This window comes from Dermacentor variabilis, chromosome 9 (assembly GCF_050947875.1).
Source record: "Dermacentor variabilis isolate Ectoservices chromosome 9, ASM5094787v1, whole genome shotgun sequence".
NCBI classification, from domain to species: Eukaryota; Metazoa; Arthropoda; class Arachnida; order Ixodida; family Ixodidae; genus Dermacentor; species Dermacentor variabilis.
Genome location: NC_134576.1, coordinates 55,143,116 through 55,158,235, shown reverse-complemented (window position 1 = coordinate 55,158,235; position 15,120 = coordinate 55,143,116). Strand labels below are relative to the sequence as shown.

Here is a 15,120-nt window from a genome sequence, read left to right as displayed (position 1 = left end):
AAATTTGCTGGATTGAGTGTTTGGTTTTTCAATTATGCAATGTAGTCTTCCCTTACCTATCAACAATGAACTAAACTTCAGCAGATGCTGTTGAAATAGCTAACATCATGGCAGGGTGATGCGAGCACTTCAGTGCGGCATTGTCACTGACCTTTTGTTCTTGCATGTTTTCTGGTTTACAGAGCCTCCTCTCTTCGTAAGAATAGAAGCTGTGCTATTGCAGAAGCATAACTTACTAATGCAGCTTAAATTTGATGAGAGCAGCATTCCGGGCAAGTTGGTAATTTATTACTCAAGTGATATTGCGCAACAAAAATGTTTTATCTTTAGTGTCCCTTCAAATGCTTAAGGTCTGGCACCTCAGCCATGTCAATGGGTGCTGTATATGATTGCAGGGACTGGCTTAAGTCCTGGACTACCCCTCGAGCTTGGTGAAAAAACACATTCATTTGGAAGCATACACTGCTGTGAACATTTTAGCAAAATTTTGCACTTGTGCGTGGCACGAGGAGTTCACAAGCGGAGCACGAAGTTTTTTTTTTTTTTTCTTTTTTCGCTCGTTGGAAGCCTTCTCTTCACTTGTTTTGGGGCTGCCATACTTTGCCATATAGCATATTCCGATACACGGCTGCTATTGGTCAATAGCTGACACTAATCAAGAAGCGTGAGCCGACTATCGTCTGCTCACGCTCAGCTGCACTTCCCCACGTAGGAATGAAACTTTGGCCAAACTGCTTATCAGTGTTGCAGTCGTCGGGTCTCACTAATTTCGATTAATCAGGAGCACTCAATGTTGAGGGCACATGGAAAGGTAAACATCACACTTAAGGTAGCTACATTCGTACTAGGTTTTTTTGATAAATTACGCTGCTAATATATTCCTGGTAAGTACCATACAAATTCCAAGGCATTTTTGAGGCATCAAAGAAATGAGCTTCAGTTCTATTGCCCTTTAACATTGCCGTGTTGGCCTCAAATATATCCTGCAGCTTTCCACTGCGTCACTCATCTGTGTTGTTGGCTTGTTGGACAATGTTGCCTTCACTGTGGGAGGCTTAGATTCTGTGTTCTTTAGTGTACACCTAGACTAAAACACTACAGTAGCCATTCAACGAAGAAAGCAGAGAACTGCAACACACCCAATGTAAAGAGAAATCAAAGAAAAATGAGTAAGTAGGAACACACCGTGACATTCACCAGGGCCCGGTGGGATGCCCGAGATGATCCGGTTGCAGCTGTAGGGGGTGTAGTTTGCCCGCTTGCCTTCTGTGCCATAGTTGTGCCGGATGTTGTAGCTGTACTTCTTGTCAAACTGTACCAGAGAGCAGGCAACACATGCTGCATATTTGGCCCTATGCAAATGTAGCGAGACTCCCAGAGCCAAATCTCATACCATCACACAATGTGAGCAACTGAGTCATACTGGGGCATTTATGTTCCTTTTGAACACCCGCTTTTCGTTGAACACTGAAATAAAGTTTGTACTGATTAAGTTCTGCCCCTGTATTTGTGTCACACAGGCATTTTTGTATACGGCTATCAAGTGGGTAGCCTTCGAAGTTCTCGAACCCTACCAAACTGGAAGGAGTTGTGTTGCTGCGACATGGTAAACTTGAAGGTCACTGAATTGTTTCAATAATCTGTCACAAAATGCTTGCGGCACTACCTTTGCAAGTGATGATCCTGCCTCCCCAAGAATGATCCACCCTGAAGTTTGACTGAAACATCTAATATCTAAAAAGCACATTTTCACTGCTGTAGGGTTTTTCTGTCACAAAGCAATAGCTTTAGTTATGTTATTGTTGCATTCACACATATTTCGAGGGCAGTTGTCAGTTTTGTCTGAGCACTCTATCGAGGCTACTATAATTAGGGATTTTTTATCACAATGCTTGACGTTACAACATTGTTTGATGCAAAGAATAAATTATATTTAGAGGGTAAACAGTTTCTTGATATTACTTGTCTTCGAACCTGTTGTACACAGCACTCCAGTGTAAACACACTGTTGATGAAGGCACCCGCAACCATTGCTCGAAGGCTTATGAGATTTTTAATAGAGTTCTATGCAACTCCTGCAATTTGATGGACTGCTGTCAATGGCGGTTGAAGCTGCATATGAAGTGGTGCCATCTTCATTGTTGAGCTTATGTACAGACTACCAGTTTTAAGGTCTTCAAAAGGCTTGTGATACCAGTATAGTGTACATTGTAACCTGTGCGCACATTCTTTTGCAACCCTGTTGTGACCTACGTATTTTAGATCATGCCCCAATGTGCTTTTCCACCAATAACAACTGTGCAGCACTAAATTCCAAAGTGCACATCATGATGGCTCTTGAATAATGCACTGCTTTAACCTTGCCAAGCAACTGTGAACATTATGATCATCTGCCGTGCCTTTACAAAGCAAAGAGGTTAACCAGTAGCCCAGGAAAGAAGCATCAGCTCAAAATGTAACACATCAGCACACACTTGGCCTCTCAAGGTGCCTTCATGAAGACACTGTCCTCTGATGTGTTCATTGCCAAACCACTCCATTGTAGTCAATACCATGTGAAATCAATGCCAAGCCCTACAGCACAGGTTAGGACTAGAACATGCGCAATACATGCTTGTTCCATGTCCTGCAGGCATGTCTCGACAGCAGATTAAACAAATTCTACTATTCCAGATGCACTGGTGGTTTACTTTTTGCAATAACACTTTATAATTGAGCCTTGATTGCATTGTACGAGCTATAAACAACAGGCCTGAAGCCCTGTATGCAATGTCAACAGCTGACGTAACCCAGCTGACAGAGACATCAACCCCATAATCAGCACTTCTTGTTGTGATATTAAACTGTATAGACAGGCTTACGTATATGTGTCCTTGCGCTAAAACATAGACCAAATACAGGAGTTGCATGGCGATGGAGAGCATGCATTCTAGATCAGATTATTCTAAACGAAGTGGTGTCAGACTCTGCCTAGAGCAGATAGGTTGTGGCTTATTGTTTTTTTATTCATATCAACTTAGAGAGGGAAAGAGCACTGCAAAAGCCACTTCACCATGTGGTGGTAGCTATTTCAGACTTACTACAGTTAAACCCCAATATAACGAAATCAGTAAATAAGTACATTATTTCGTTGTATTAAAATTTTGCCACATTAAAATTCCACCTTTTCAATTCATTTCAATTCGAGTTCACTACGTACATAAGGAAGGATGCATAGTAGTGCATATACAGAAGGAGGTCTTTTATGCAAGCACCGGTTCTTTCTTACACAGAAAAGGCCAAAAGAAATATCCAAATAATCGGTAAATCCAGAAAACCAAATGTAGTAATAAAAGGAAAAAAAAAAAAGAATGCTGCACTTGAGAGACTAACTTTACGGTTTGATGCCCAACAAACTTGTCCTCACAGCGGCTGCACGACATGTGGCAAGCCAAAAGAACAGAACGCAGGTCCAACGCACTGTGGTGACTGGTGTAAGCGAAGCTTTCGTGTCCATTCCACTGCAGCAGCTTGCCAACATAGCCTTGGGTGTCGCCCTGAGTGGTACGACACCAAATGCTATGTTCTCTGAACTGAGCCATTGCTTTCCACACAGTCTGGTCAATGCAGCATCAAAACCCGTCAGATACTATCAATAGGCTGCGCTTTAAAATCACATGGAAGGGAAGTGACAACTCTGGAAACTACAACAACTGTGGCAACTTTGTTCACAACCACATTTTCAATTTCTGAGACGCCGTGCACACATCGTGTCTGAAAAATCGTGCGAGATCCAGTAGGGTGTTGGAAATTTTTTGGTTGGTGTTATGCACAGAATCAACAGAGTCGGTTTTATCACAGAACACCTACATGCTTTCATGGAGTAGGAGCAGTGCCACATATAAGTGCAAGCAGCTAAAAAAAAAAAATCAGTCACCGACCTAAACCCCGAACTTCCTGCAGAAGCAGTGCACTCACAGAAAAACATTTTTATTTGCCATAAAAGCATCTGTTAGTTTCGACTGCTTTTTTTGAGGTAGCTTCTTTTGACTTCAAGATCATGGAGAGAGCTCAGCAGTGACAACCTTTTTCGGATGGATTGGGATTGCTTGCAAGACATTAGCCTTAATATAACTTCGTGGGCATGTTGATGGGCAAGCCCTCTCACTTGTTTCACTTGTTTGCAAGTGAGAGGGAATTTGCCTTTAGCACACGGCAATCTCTACCGCTACTCATACTTGTCACTGGCCACACAGTGACAACACCACCAAATCAGGTGCGGACGTGAGGCACGTGCAGCATACGGAACTATGCCGTGCAGAGTGCGCCATACAATGTCCCAATACATTTGCCTCTTAGCACGTCTGATCAACGTCACGCTCGCCATCTTATGACCTCCAAGATGCCCCATCGTCAGGCCCGTAAGGTCATTATCAGTTAAGCTCGCCACTTACGGAGAAGACTCTAGTCTGCTTTGGCAGCTGCTTACTGTGGTGCAGTGCAAGATTTGAAAGGAGCATTTGCAAACTGTACGTAATTGATAATTCAACCATTTTATCGCTGGTGCCCACAGCACCATATTTATTCGATTGTAGAGCAAGTTCTTCATAATTTTCACTGCTGAACTTGACCCTCCAGTTAAATTTGAATAACGGGAAAATTGACCATTGAAAATAATATTCTAAATCCCACGATTCTTAAGTGTTACGTTGGCAACCTGTAGCTTTACGTTTCAATCTAATCCATGGACAAGTCGACTGAAGTCAAAAGTAGTTTTTTTTTTGTTCGAATCGATGCCATTTTCGCTGTGGTTGTGACTGCTGTTCAGGATGTTATGGCAACACTGCATTTGGTATGACGCCCCCTTCGAGCGAAACAATTTTGATGGCTAGGGAGCTGGGAAACTCTGCCGTGACTCGGCAGCTCGATACCAAGAAGTTTATTCGCAGATGGCAAAACTAGAGGGAGGCCCCCTTTAAATGCGAGACAGCTTGGCGAGGCTATGTAGACCAACGTTACTAGACTAGCTTTAGTTGTAAAAGTCTCCGCCCGCGCGCCTACAGCCGCTGTCGCCACTTCTATGACAGCCGCCAGAGGGCAACGCTGTTCCATCGGGCTCCACTGCAGATGCCTCGTCACAGCCTTTAGCTCGTGCGGACGGGCAGTTCGCGCGTGTTTCACGCTTGCTGGCATTCTCCCTTGTCCGAATTAGTGATAGCATGAGAAAGCGGTATCCACCTACAGCAATAAGATTTATCGGGCCAGTTGGTTCATACTGAAAGAAGGGTAAACTCCACGAAAGGAAGAAACGCATACAGCGAAGCGCAGAAGCTGTGTTTCTAAATGTCGTGTGTTTCTTTCTGTCGTCTTAACGTTTCGCGCAGTTTAGGCTCACGAGCCTGAAGATCTGGCCAAAGCGCGTGATTGTAGGATGACCTTCATCCCCACCGAAGCTTCTCACCACGCCAAAGAAGCACTACGAAAAGAAAGATGAGGCCAGTGTTTGAACACACAAGCCACGCACACACAAAAAAAGAAAAAAAAGTGTCGGCTTTTACACTCTGTGAAGATGGTTAACCAGCAAATCTGAAACCTGCGGCCCCTGTGTTTATCACTGGGTTAATCGTGAGGGGTCACTAAAGTATTTCTCTATTAAGAGGTTACACACACAATCGGCTGCGACAGAGAGAACGACGTCACTGACGGTATGCCCGCAGTCAACCGTTGTCGGTTGCATTCGATGTCTCGAGTTTGCTCGGTGGCGTGGTTAGCAGCCTTTGCCCGCCATTTGCCGCTTGTGATTCTTCGAAAATAATTTCTTCAAAATTAAATCTATCCGTTACGTAAGACTGAGTGGCTCATACTCTCTTAAGCAATGGCTCATACCCCCGTACACGCGGCCTCCCCATTACGACGACAGAAAAGAAGTGAAATTCTACGCTGGAATGATGAACGGCAACGCCGCCTGCTGTGGAAGACGACGACGAACGCGGGAACAGTGGCACGAGCGCGTGCCGTGGATTTCGCAGATAGTTCGTGGTCGGCACGAGGAAACGCTGTGTTCCACGCCGAACGAAGCGTCGCATTGCTGGGAGCACAGAAAAAGTGGCGCGCCGAACTGTCGACATCGTTCCGATAGCTGCCTATGCAGCTAGTTACGCAGCACGTCGGCATCATCTGCTGATATTCTTAACAAACTCGGCGAAGGCTACAGTTTCGCGGATGACATGCTTGCTAAAATTCTCCGTCAACAACGAACCACAGAATACACCAACGCTGCACCGCGAGCTTAGTCCGGCCCGCCCGCGTAGCCGGCTAGTGAGGAAGTGAAGCTGGGCGCGACTGCAGCGCCACGATGGCACGGGCGGGTGGCGGTTCCGCGCAATGGCGCAGAGTTTGAAAACTGAAGCATGTATAGCAACGTTGACGTAGACATTGTAGTAGCCTGGTACTGCCCTCAAATGTAATGGTAGTGCGATCTTTTACAAAGCGCTTAATTTCAAACGAGCTCAATGGCACAGAAGATGACTTGATTCTCGGGCAATCACTTTCGAAGATAGTTTTGCGTTTGCGAGACTCAGCTCATCCCAGCAACGCGCCCCCCTTAAAGCATACGGCCAAAAGCACTCTTGCAGCTGTGCAAAAATGGTGAGCGTGGCAGTGCGAGAAACACTCACCGGGCGGGGACACGTTGGGTGCCAAGTCATACAAAATATCACAAAATTGAAACTATCTCCGCAAATTATTGCCGGGGAATTCCACCCAAGGAATGCTCTGCCTCCTTCTCAGATGACGATGATGGGTGAAGAGAACTAGTCTCCAAATTGTGATTTCATGAAGGGTACCATTTTTTTTTCTTATTCATCTCTCGTTACATTTGCGGTTTTGCTAATTTTATTTCGCATGACTGGAAAGTCGACACTCGCCTTACAATAGCAGTCATGTTACATTCAAGTAAATATGGTAATTTCTATATAGTGCCTCAGTTTTTCTTTGTAGGATTGGCAAAATTTCGTAATATACAGCCAAACCCTTGATATAACGAAGTGATACATCAGCAAAACACTTCACAAAATTGCGAATTTCGTTAATATGAGGTTGTGGAACTGCAGCGGTGAAAGCAATTTCACATATTCTCCGAATACTTCTGGTGGATAGTATCTTGTCAGCAAACACTTATAAAGAAATTGCAAGAACGTTTGGCTATAATGTCGGGATTATGAGCGCAAAAGTGTGCAATGCAGAGGACACTGAGAGCAATGCAATGCATTGGCGTGGCACCATAATTCCCAGGCACTATGACTAACTGTACTTAGTGCTCACAGCAGTCACCAAATGGCGCCCTCAAATTAAGAACAAGTTTTATGGAGGCGTTTTATGATAACTCAAGAGGCAGTGCCCTACTTTTTAAAGCTAGGTCAGGATGTCTTGGAATGCGCAGCTATAAAAAGAAATTGAACGAAGAAGAAGACACATGTACTGTGTGTGGTAGATCTATAGAAACAATAGAACACCTTGTACTAAAATGTGATGGTATCGATCCCGACGTCGATGCGGGCACAATCACGCTTCCTGAGGCCCTGGGGTTTAGAGATAACAATAGTCACATAAATAAATATGCGGTGGAAATTAGCAAGAAGAGATTGGAAGATTGGTGGCTCAAAAGCAGTGAGGTGACACAAGGTTAAAAGTGTAGGAAGACGTATTTAAGGAAAATGGCGAATTTTAATAACTTACAACACAGTTAAACAAAAATAAAAAGCTGAGCATGGTGGCAACTGCCATCACCCTATTTTAAAGGGGGCGCTCCTACCTTCCATCCATTCCATCCATCCATCCATCCAAGTGAGACAGCGAATTGGATGAAAAGAATGGAAACAAAGAAAGACCATGGAGATTTACAAGAATAGGAAGAGAGAAATTAGAAGGGCAAATCAGTATGATAACACAAAGAGCAGTCGGTACATTGCTATTTGATGCTTGAGCTGGCTGCCTAAGGACAAAAACATACCGAAGCAAATACTCGCAACTAAGTAAGGCATGTGTACGCTGCAGTAAAGTTTCGGAGGCTGCTCAGCACATCACAATGGAGTGCAAAGGGATTCACCCAGTGACACCCATAGGTAACGTACCTTCCAGAAGGACTTGGATTTAAAGTGGACGGAAGCCTCAACCAGTCAGCAGTCAAGATAATTAAGAGATCTTCAGAGTACCGGTGGAAAAAAAAAAGCAGGAAGAGATTGACATGACCGGATCCATTACAGACGTAAGCAGCGGTTCAAGGTAGGTCAATGAGTTTTCAGGAAGAGAAAAAAACGTTACGGAGGTGTATACAAAAATGCTAGAATGAAAAGTGTGTACAGCATACCCAGTGGTAGAACAACCATTTCACCTTGTGCACAAGTCCTGGCACAGGAAAAAAAGCCGATTTGGCACAGAAGCAGGCACTTTTGACGCAGGGGCAAACGCACGTATGCTTCCCATATACCCTGCGCATTTTAACTGATACAGTCAATACATTGTGGGGACGGATTCTTGTGCGAGGCTTCCCTTGCAAGCACAGTCACGAAAGGACACGGCGCTCCTTCACACCGCGGTGCACAAAGGGCGTTGCTGCCGGATTCGTCGACTCTCCGTTATGGCATGGGGAAGGCACCACAGACAGATCGTCAACAAATGTGGGTTTATTAGCCGAGGATGCAACACAGTGCGACAGTCACGGCCTGTGGGCAAAGACTCACTGCAAGACCGATTAAGTAAGTGTGCCTGCACTGAACACGACATCGTGCAATACACTCGTGTCATGCTACGCACACTGGGAGTTCTATTTAAAAAAAAAAAAAAATCAGCACAACTGCGAATGTGCGAGACGCAAAGACGGTTTCGGGTTTGTGTCGGCGACGCCATTTCACCGACATAGCACAGTGGTTCAAACAGTTTTGTGTCGACAAAAATGTGGCAGCACCCATCGAAGTGATGGCTCTCGTCATGCAATATGTTCAACCTCAGTCCTCGTAAATCTGCGGCAGTAGAAAGCAATAAACGGTGTTGTAGCTTCTTGCTTTCTCTAATTTAATTCAATAAAGCATGGCACAACATAAAAGAGTTGTAGAAACAAATGTTATTTTTGCACCTTTGCCATTTTTGCATTAAAAACGTTCTTGCATCCTCATCAAGATGTGACTGTCGCAGCCGCAAGCAAACCCACGATCTCGAGCTCAGCAGTGTAACATTACAGCCATTGTAAAGGCTACCCCGACATGTCATGAACTTCAGGGTGCAGTGATAACTGAGTCGAGAGTGTGAAATGACGTGAAAATCGATCGTGATTCTGGTCATGGAAAATAAGTTCAAGAATACATATAAAATGTGACTGTAGAACACACTTAGGCCAGCGAGGAATACCCGCACGGTTCTCTTTTTTCCTTTTCTTTCTCAACGGCCTCCATGTGTTCACGCTGAGCTTTTATACACAATGCCAAAATTAACAACCTGGCCCATATCCACGCGAGCAGTAAAACTGGTTGTACTAATATAAATCATGATCTATTCACTAACTCAAACATGCAGAAGACAACATGCGCTTGCTAATATCATTCTGAAGCACATGCAATTCTGATCACAGCGGCTCTTCACAAAACCCTGCTATCCCCCATAAACATAGAGAAAGCTAACCTTTCACCATAAAATGCGACATCCTCCTTCGGCAAACTCTGCAGTAACACGCAGATTCGATGAACACTGCAATAAGTGCCAGCAAGATGGTAATACATTGTACGTCTGCCAGAGAAATGCGGGAATGACGAACCAGATGACTCTGACAGTAGAGGGACTCGATGGGTCTCTGCTTCCTTCTATGATGATGATGATAATAGCGTGCGGTTGGTTTTGATTTCAGTTTTGCTAGCTGCAAAGCATAGAAGAAAGGATGGTTTTTATCGTATGCTTGCTTTGGTGCAGGTTCGGCGCAATTTACCGCTAAAATGCCATTCTCGTGCAGGATGGCCCAAAGGTGTACTCTCGGCACAGTTAGGCGCAATTGGATTAACTCAAGCAGGCTAACTGACCATTTGTCACCACTCCTTTTCGAACAGGATACCAAAGGATCATCATCATCAAGTGTAAAAAGGTTGAAATATCATCTTCCTTGAGAAAAACAAAAAGTTGCCATTCCGCTTGAAAGGTGAAGTATTGTTGCCGACATGGCCAATGACCATCTGGCGACTTAAAAAAAAAAATCTATTTTTGCTTGATTCTGTGGTCAAATTGGCACGCGGTGTTAGGGTTGGCGTCTGACACCACGTGGCGAGAGGTCATTCACCCTACCCCCTGAGCCGGAGCCCACGGGCGCCGGAGAGGTCATTCATCCTAACCCCTGAGCCGAAGCCCACGGGCGACCTGTTCCCCTCCTCTCATGGTCGTGGCATCGTGTGTGCTTACCTCATCCCCTTCTCCTTCTCTTGGCCGGACCCCACGACGCCGGAGAGGTCATTCACCCGACCTTCTCCCCGGATTCGTCGATGAGAGGATCGACCTCTCCTACCCGTGCTCGGTATTGCAGGAGGAGGGGCCCTCTCTCCGTGCCTGTCACGTGTCATTCGACGGAAGCAAGATCCCGCCCACAACTTGTAGAGAGCCTATTTATGGGGCTCCGAAATGTACTTTGAGAGACTTCATACTTGAGACTTCATACTTCATGCTTTTCTTATTTTCTTTCAACTACCTTTGAATAAACAGTGCAAGTTTCGCACTAGCAAATCGTCTCGCCCCTGCTTGGTCGCCATGATCTACCGGATGCCTGCAGCCCGCCGACAACGCCACGCTACCCAATAAGTAATGTCGGTCGCGCTTCGATAGACAGGCGTCGCTACTTCTCGGCAGCAGTACGGTACGCTACCCTGGAGTACGCAACAGCGGTCAAGCAGGCAGTGCTTGAATATAGAACGGTGTAAGGTGTCTGAAATATTCGCCAATACCACTCCCCCCTCCTAAGACTGTGGCGTGTCAAAAGTGCACGTTGGTGGTGGACGGAAGTGCGCAGCTTGTATGTCTCGCGCAGTTGATGTTTTTCTTAGAGATTTTTAAAGTTACAGTTGGCATACTTGATATTTTCTCGTAATAATGCACCAAAGTCGAAACCCATTGCGTGGGAATGTTGCAGGAACGACGACGTATCAAAAGGGATTCTAATACACAGGTGTCTATGCGCACTTTGCTGGGACCGGGATTTAGTGACATAACCTGGAAAACATACGAATGAGGAACGCAGCAGCGGGGTTCCACTGTAACATGTTATATCGAGGATTTCGTTAAATTGAAGTTTGTTATATCGAGACCACACCGTGATAATTGTCAAGTGAAGTGAATTCTCACGGGCATCTGAAAAATTTCATTACTGTCATCACACCATTATTCAGCACAGCTTTGTTTTAATAAATGATGTTTCACAGTCTCAATGTTTTATGATCTCCCACGCTATTGGAGTGCCCCTCCATGTTACCATGGTTATTGTGAGCCTGCCTGTTTTTAACGAAATACCACTAGCAAGTAAATCCAGCTCTTGTCCCCATGTTTTCTTCTACCCAACCTATCGTGAACATATTTATGACAACAAAGATTAAACACTCACATTCTCAATGCCAACATGCTTGGAGAACTCCTCCCTCCAAAAACGCAAGGCATCCTGAAGGGCAAGGCCGATGCCTTTCAGGAACAGGCCATACTGCATACGGGCTCCGTGCCGGAGATGATGGTTTGCCCGCAGCGCAGCGTGCATTGCTTTCATACACATCGGGAACGACTCTTTACACAGCTGCAAGCAAGAACAGAGAGAAAAGTGCTACCACATTTTTGCATGTACAACCAGGCTCCGTTCATCAACCCCATCCCGATCTGCAAACTTTGAAAAAGAAAACACAAAAACTAAATTGCACTCATAATCCTTGCTACCAACTGCACATAACGCAGTTTAGATACTTATGGAAACAATGCAGCTCAATTTTCAGCACAAACTGAAGCTCCCAAAACAATCTAGCTCTCATATGTTCACTTATTGTCACGTTTCCTTTCGCATTAATTGAAACACCGAACGGCTTCGTAGCAAGTTTTACCATCAGGTGCGGTGTTTACTGCTGCGTGCAATGCAGTCGCATGTGAAGTCAACATTTGCATACAACTTGCACGCTCACTTTATACTTGAATTTCTGGCACTGCTTGTACATAAGAAAATACAGTATTTACAGAAATTCGCCACGTATGAGTGTTGTGTACATATTCGAACTAGTAGTTGATGATCGGACACATACACACACAAAAAAGAAAAAGATCTATGCAAGCTTTCAGTAAGCACGCAATCAAAACAGAGTTAGATGTTAAGTGCGAGCACCCTAAAGGCACCTGAGAATTTTCCTATGATGCCTTTAGCTTATGCAAGGATCTATGCAGAGATCTCCTTAGTTTAAATGGACACAGGAATTTTCAGAAATCTTGCCGTCTGTTAATTGAGACATAGAAATAAGAAGTGTCTGTGGTGACGGATCAAGGACATCACTTCAACCTCCGGCGTCACATATGTGAATTTAGGAGCAGGCAACTGGCCAATAAACCCGTAATGCTACTTCATGGCATTAAGGCTGACAAAGTTAATACAGTACCATGCTCACTATGCAATGAGTGAGCAAGAACAAAAGCAACCAATGGGCTCAACTTTTGCTAGTTCAACACCGTGAAGCAAACACACAATGAAGCCAAGGAATAGGGGAAACTGACTGTCCTCAATTAAAATGCAAAAGTAATAAGTGTAAATAAAGAACTTCTTGCAGGCGGGAGCAAAGGCCCCATCTTCCGCATTACATCTGTGGTGCTCTATCATAGCAATACCACGATCACTTCCCCACTATCTCAGTTTTCTCGGGTGTTTGTGTATGTATCTACAATGGATTCATTGCTCGTCTGCTTGATGTGGTCACAACCTTTGTGATTCTTTACTGTTATATTTGTAAGATTTTGTTTCTTGTGTGCCACCTTATGGTAATTCAGCATCTGTCTAGTCTTGGCTTCACATTACCACTACATAATTTATCCAGGGGCTGTCTATAAGCCTAACTCTGTCAAAAATAAAAAGTCTTTTTTTCCCCTGTCCCTCAATATGCATCTCCATGGAATGAAAATAAGCATTGATTTCATCTGATAAGATGCGTTTTGCATTTCCAACCTCATTCCATTAGTTCGCGATAATACTGTAAGGTGTTCCAGCCTTGAAGCCAGGATTACGCAGTCGGTGAAAGGAAGCGAGGCCAAGTACACGAAACGCACCTGGTCAATCATTTCGGGGCTGACAGAGTCCGTAGGCCGCGAAGCGTCAAACCCGCTGCCAGCATCAAAGTTGGCCAGGGCACGCAAGACGGGCACGATGCGTTCATCTTCTTCGAGGCGATGGAAGATGCGCGTCGTCTGCGCCAGCATGTGAGACAGATGTGCCCGGTACTGTGACTCAACCAGCGTGATGAGGTACTCGCTCGGCACGTACGCCTCGCCGTGACGCAGGTAGACTGTTCGGTCTGACACCAGAGGAAGCACGTCGAGGAAGGATACCTGCATTGCAGAAAACGGTTAGGGCGCTTGCCTGGTACTGCAGTTACTGTCCGTGCATGCCCCACCCTCTCCCTTTTCCTCAGTTTGTCTCCTCGCCCACTTCGATGGCTCGTTGGCCATGGCAATGCAAGTGTTGAGGACGAGATTCTGGGTTCGATTACTAGCCAGAGTGGCCCCATTGCAATGGTGGTGCAAAGAAAAACTTGTGTACTTCCATTTAGGCTCAAGTCAAAGAACCCCAGATGGTAAAACTTACCGTACAGCCCTCCAATAAGACATCTTTCATAGCCAGTGTGTAGATTCTGGATCCAATATATCAATAGATTTTATTTTATCCATTTCATCACTTTAAGATTTATAGTTGAGAATTAGCGCTTGTCCTGACTTCTATTCTGTGACTATGCATGAAAGTATTTCTAATAGGGTAGAAAATGTTCTCCCACCTTTAAAAAAATCTGTGCTAAGCAAGCCCTTCACTGACTTTTGAATGTAAGTGCCTGATTGGTTATAAGCCATTAATGCAGCAAAGCCTTTTCCAAAAGTTAGGCATTGCAGGCAGCGTCAACAAAATAAAAGCTGAAACCAAGAGCAGGAACTTGAGCTGTGACACAAGTGACTGCATATCAAGTGGAAACATTAGCGAGTGGCTATAAATGAATGTGTCAATGATGATGTTTATCAAGACCAATCTCTTATTTCTTTCTTATGCCTGAAATGGCTTTAAATCACCTAAAATTTACTTTATGCATATAAAAGCAGCTCACTTCTTGCAACAATGTTTCACCTGTTTTAAATATGAACTTTTTCTTCTGTGGTTCGTCAAGGCCAAGAAGGAAAACGGGATCGGAGGGAAGGTGAGGGTTTGTTTACATTCAGGTAAATATAGTCACTTTGGCAGCACGTGTCATGCTGCTTTGGTAAAATATGAATTGCTAAACTGCACTTCATGACTCTGTTAAACATTGCGCCAATAATGTCCAAGTGCTTGCTGCTGCTCAGTTGCAGCTGGCAAAAAAACTGAGCAAGCTATCTCAATGTTCGTGACTTCCTTCTTCGGTCATGTGACGCTCTTTCTTTAGGGTTTTTTTTTTAGTATTGTGCATGTCAAATCTACCTTTAATTATGCGACAATGCATTGCTGGTTCGCAACTAAAGATGCTTCGTCATACCTTGTAAACATCCATGGAATCCAGCTTTGCAGCTGTCATATCAGGTGATGCAGCAACTATCTCTTGAAAATACTTTGCTTTCTCATCTGCAGAGATCTGCAAAGGTCGGCACACATATCAGAATTACTGATGCCAAACAAAGCTTAACAGCAGTGCAGAATGAAAATACAAAACAAGGAGGGATATAAATCCACAAAAATCTAAACTCACTGGTGTGAACTCCATGTTGGTGTCCTTGAGGAAAGCCTGGATGCCAGCTGCACTCTCGTTTTGAAATCGAAACCGAAAAAGGTCCATCTCTTGGCTCATAAACCAACGCCGTTGTGCTGGCCTACGAAAAAAAGTGATCCACTGTAAAACAGTGCTTATTTGGGCTGTT

General features: G+C 44.5%; 1 protein-coding gene across 2 annotated transcripts in view; it reads right to left on the bottom strand.

Moving 5' to 3' along the window:
- The window catches only part of LOC142592708 (DNA primase large subunit-like), a 46,231-nt gene that overhangs the window by 23,529 nt on the left and 7,582 nt on the right, over positions 1-15,120 (bottom strand). For both annotated transcript variants that reach the window (XM_075704296.1, XM_075704297.1), the window contains exons 4-8: positions 14,952-15,072; positions 14,742-14,837; positions 13,294-13,572; positions 11,609-11,791; positions 1,186-1,312 (exon numbers count right to left, since the gene is read on the bottom strand). In XM_075704296.1, coding sequence (XP_075560411.1) covers positions 1,186-1,312; positions 11,609-11,791; positions 13,294-13,572; positions 14,742-14,837; positions 14,952-15,072 — 806 coding nt within the window. The remainder of the gene's footprint in view (positions 1-1,185; positions 1,313-11,608; positions 11,792-13,293; positions 13,573-14,741; positions 14,838-14,951; positions 15,073-15,120) is intronic.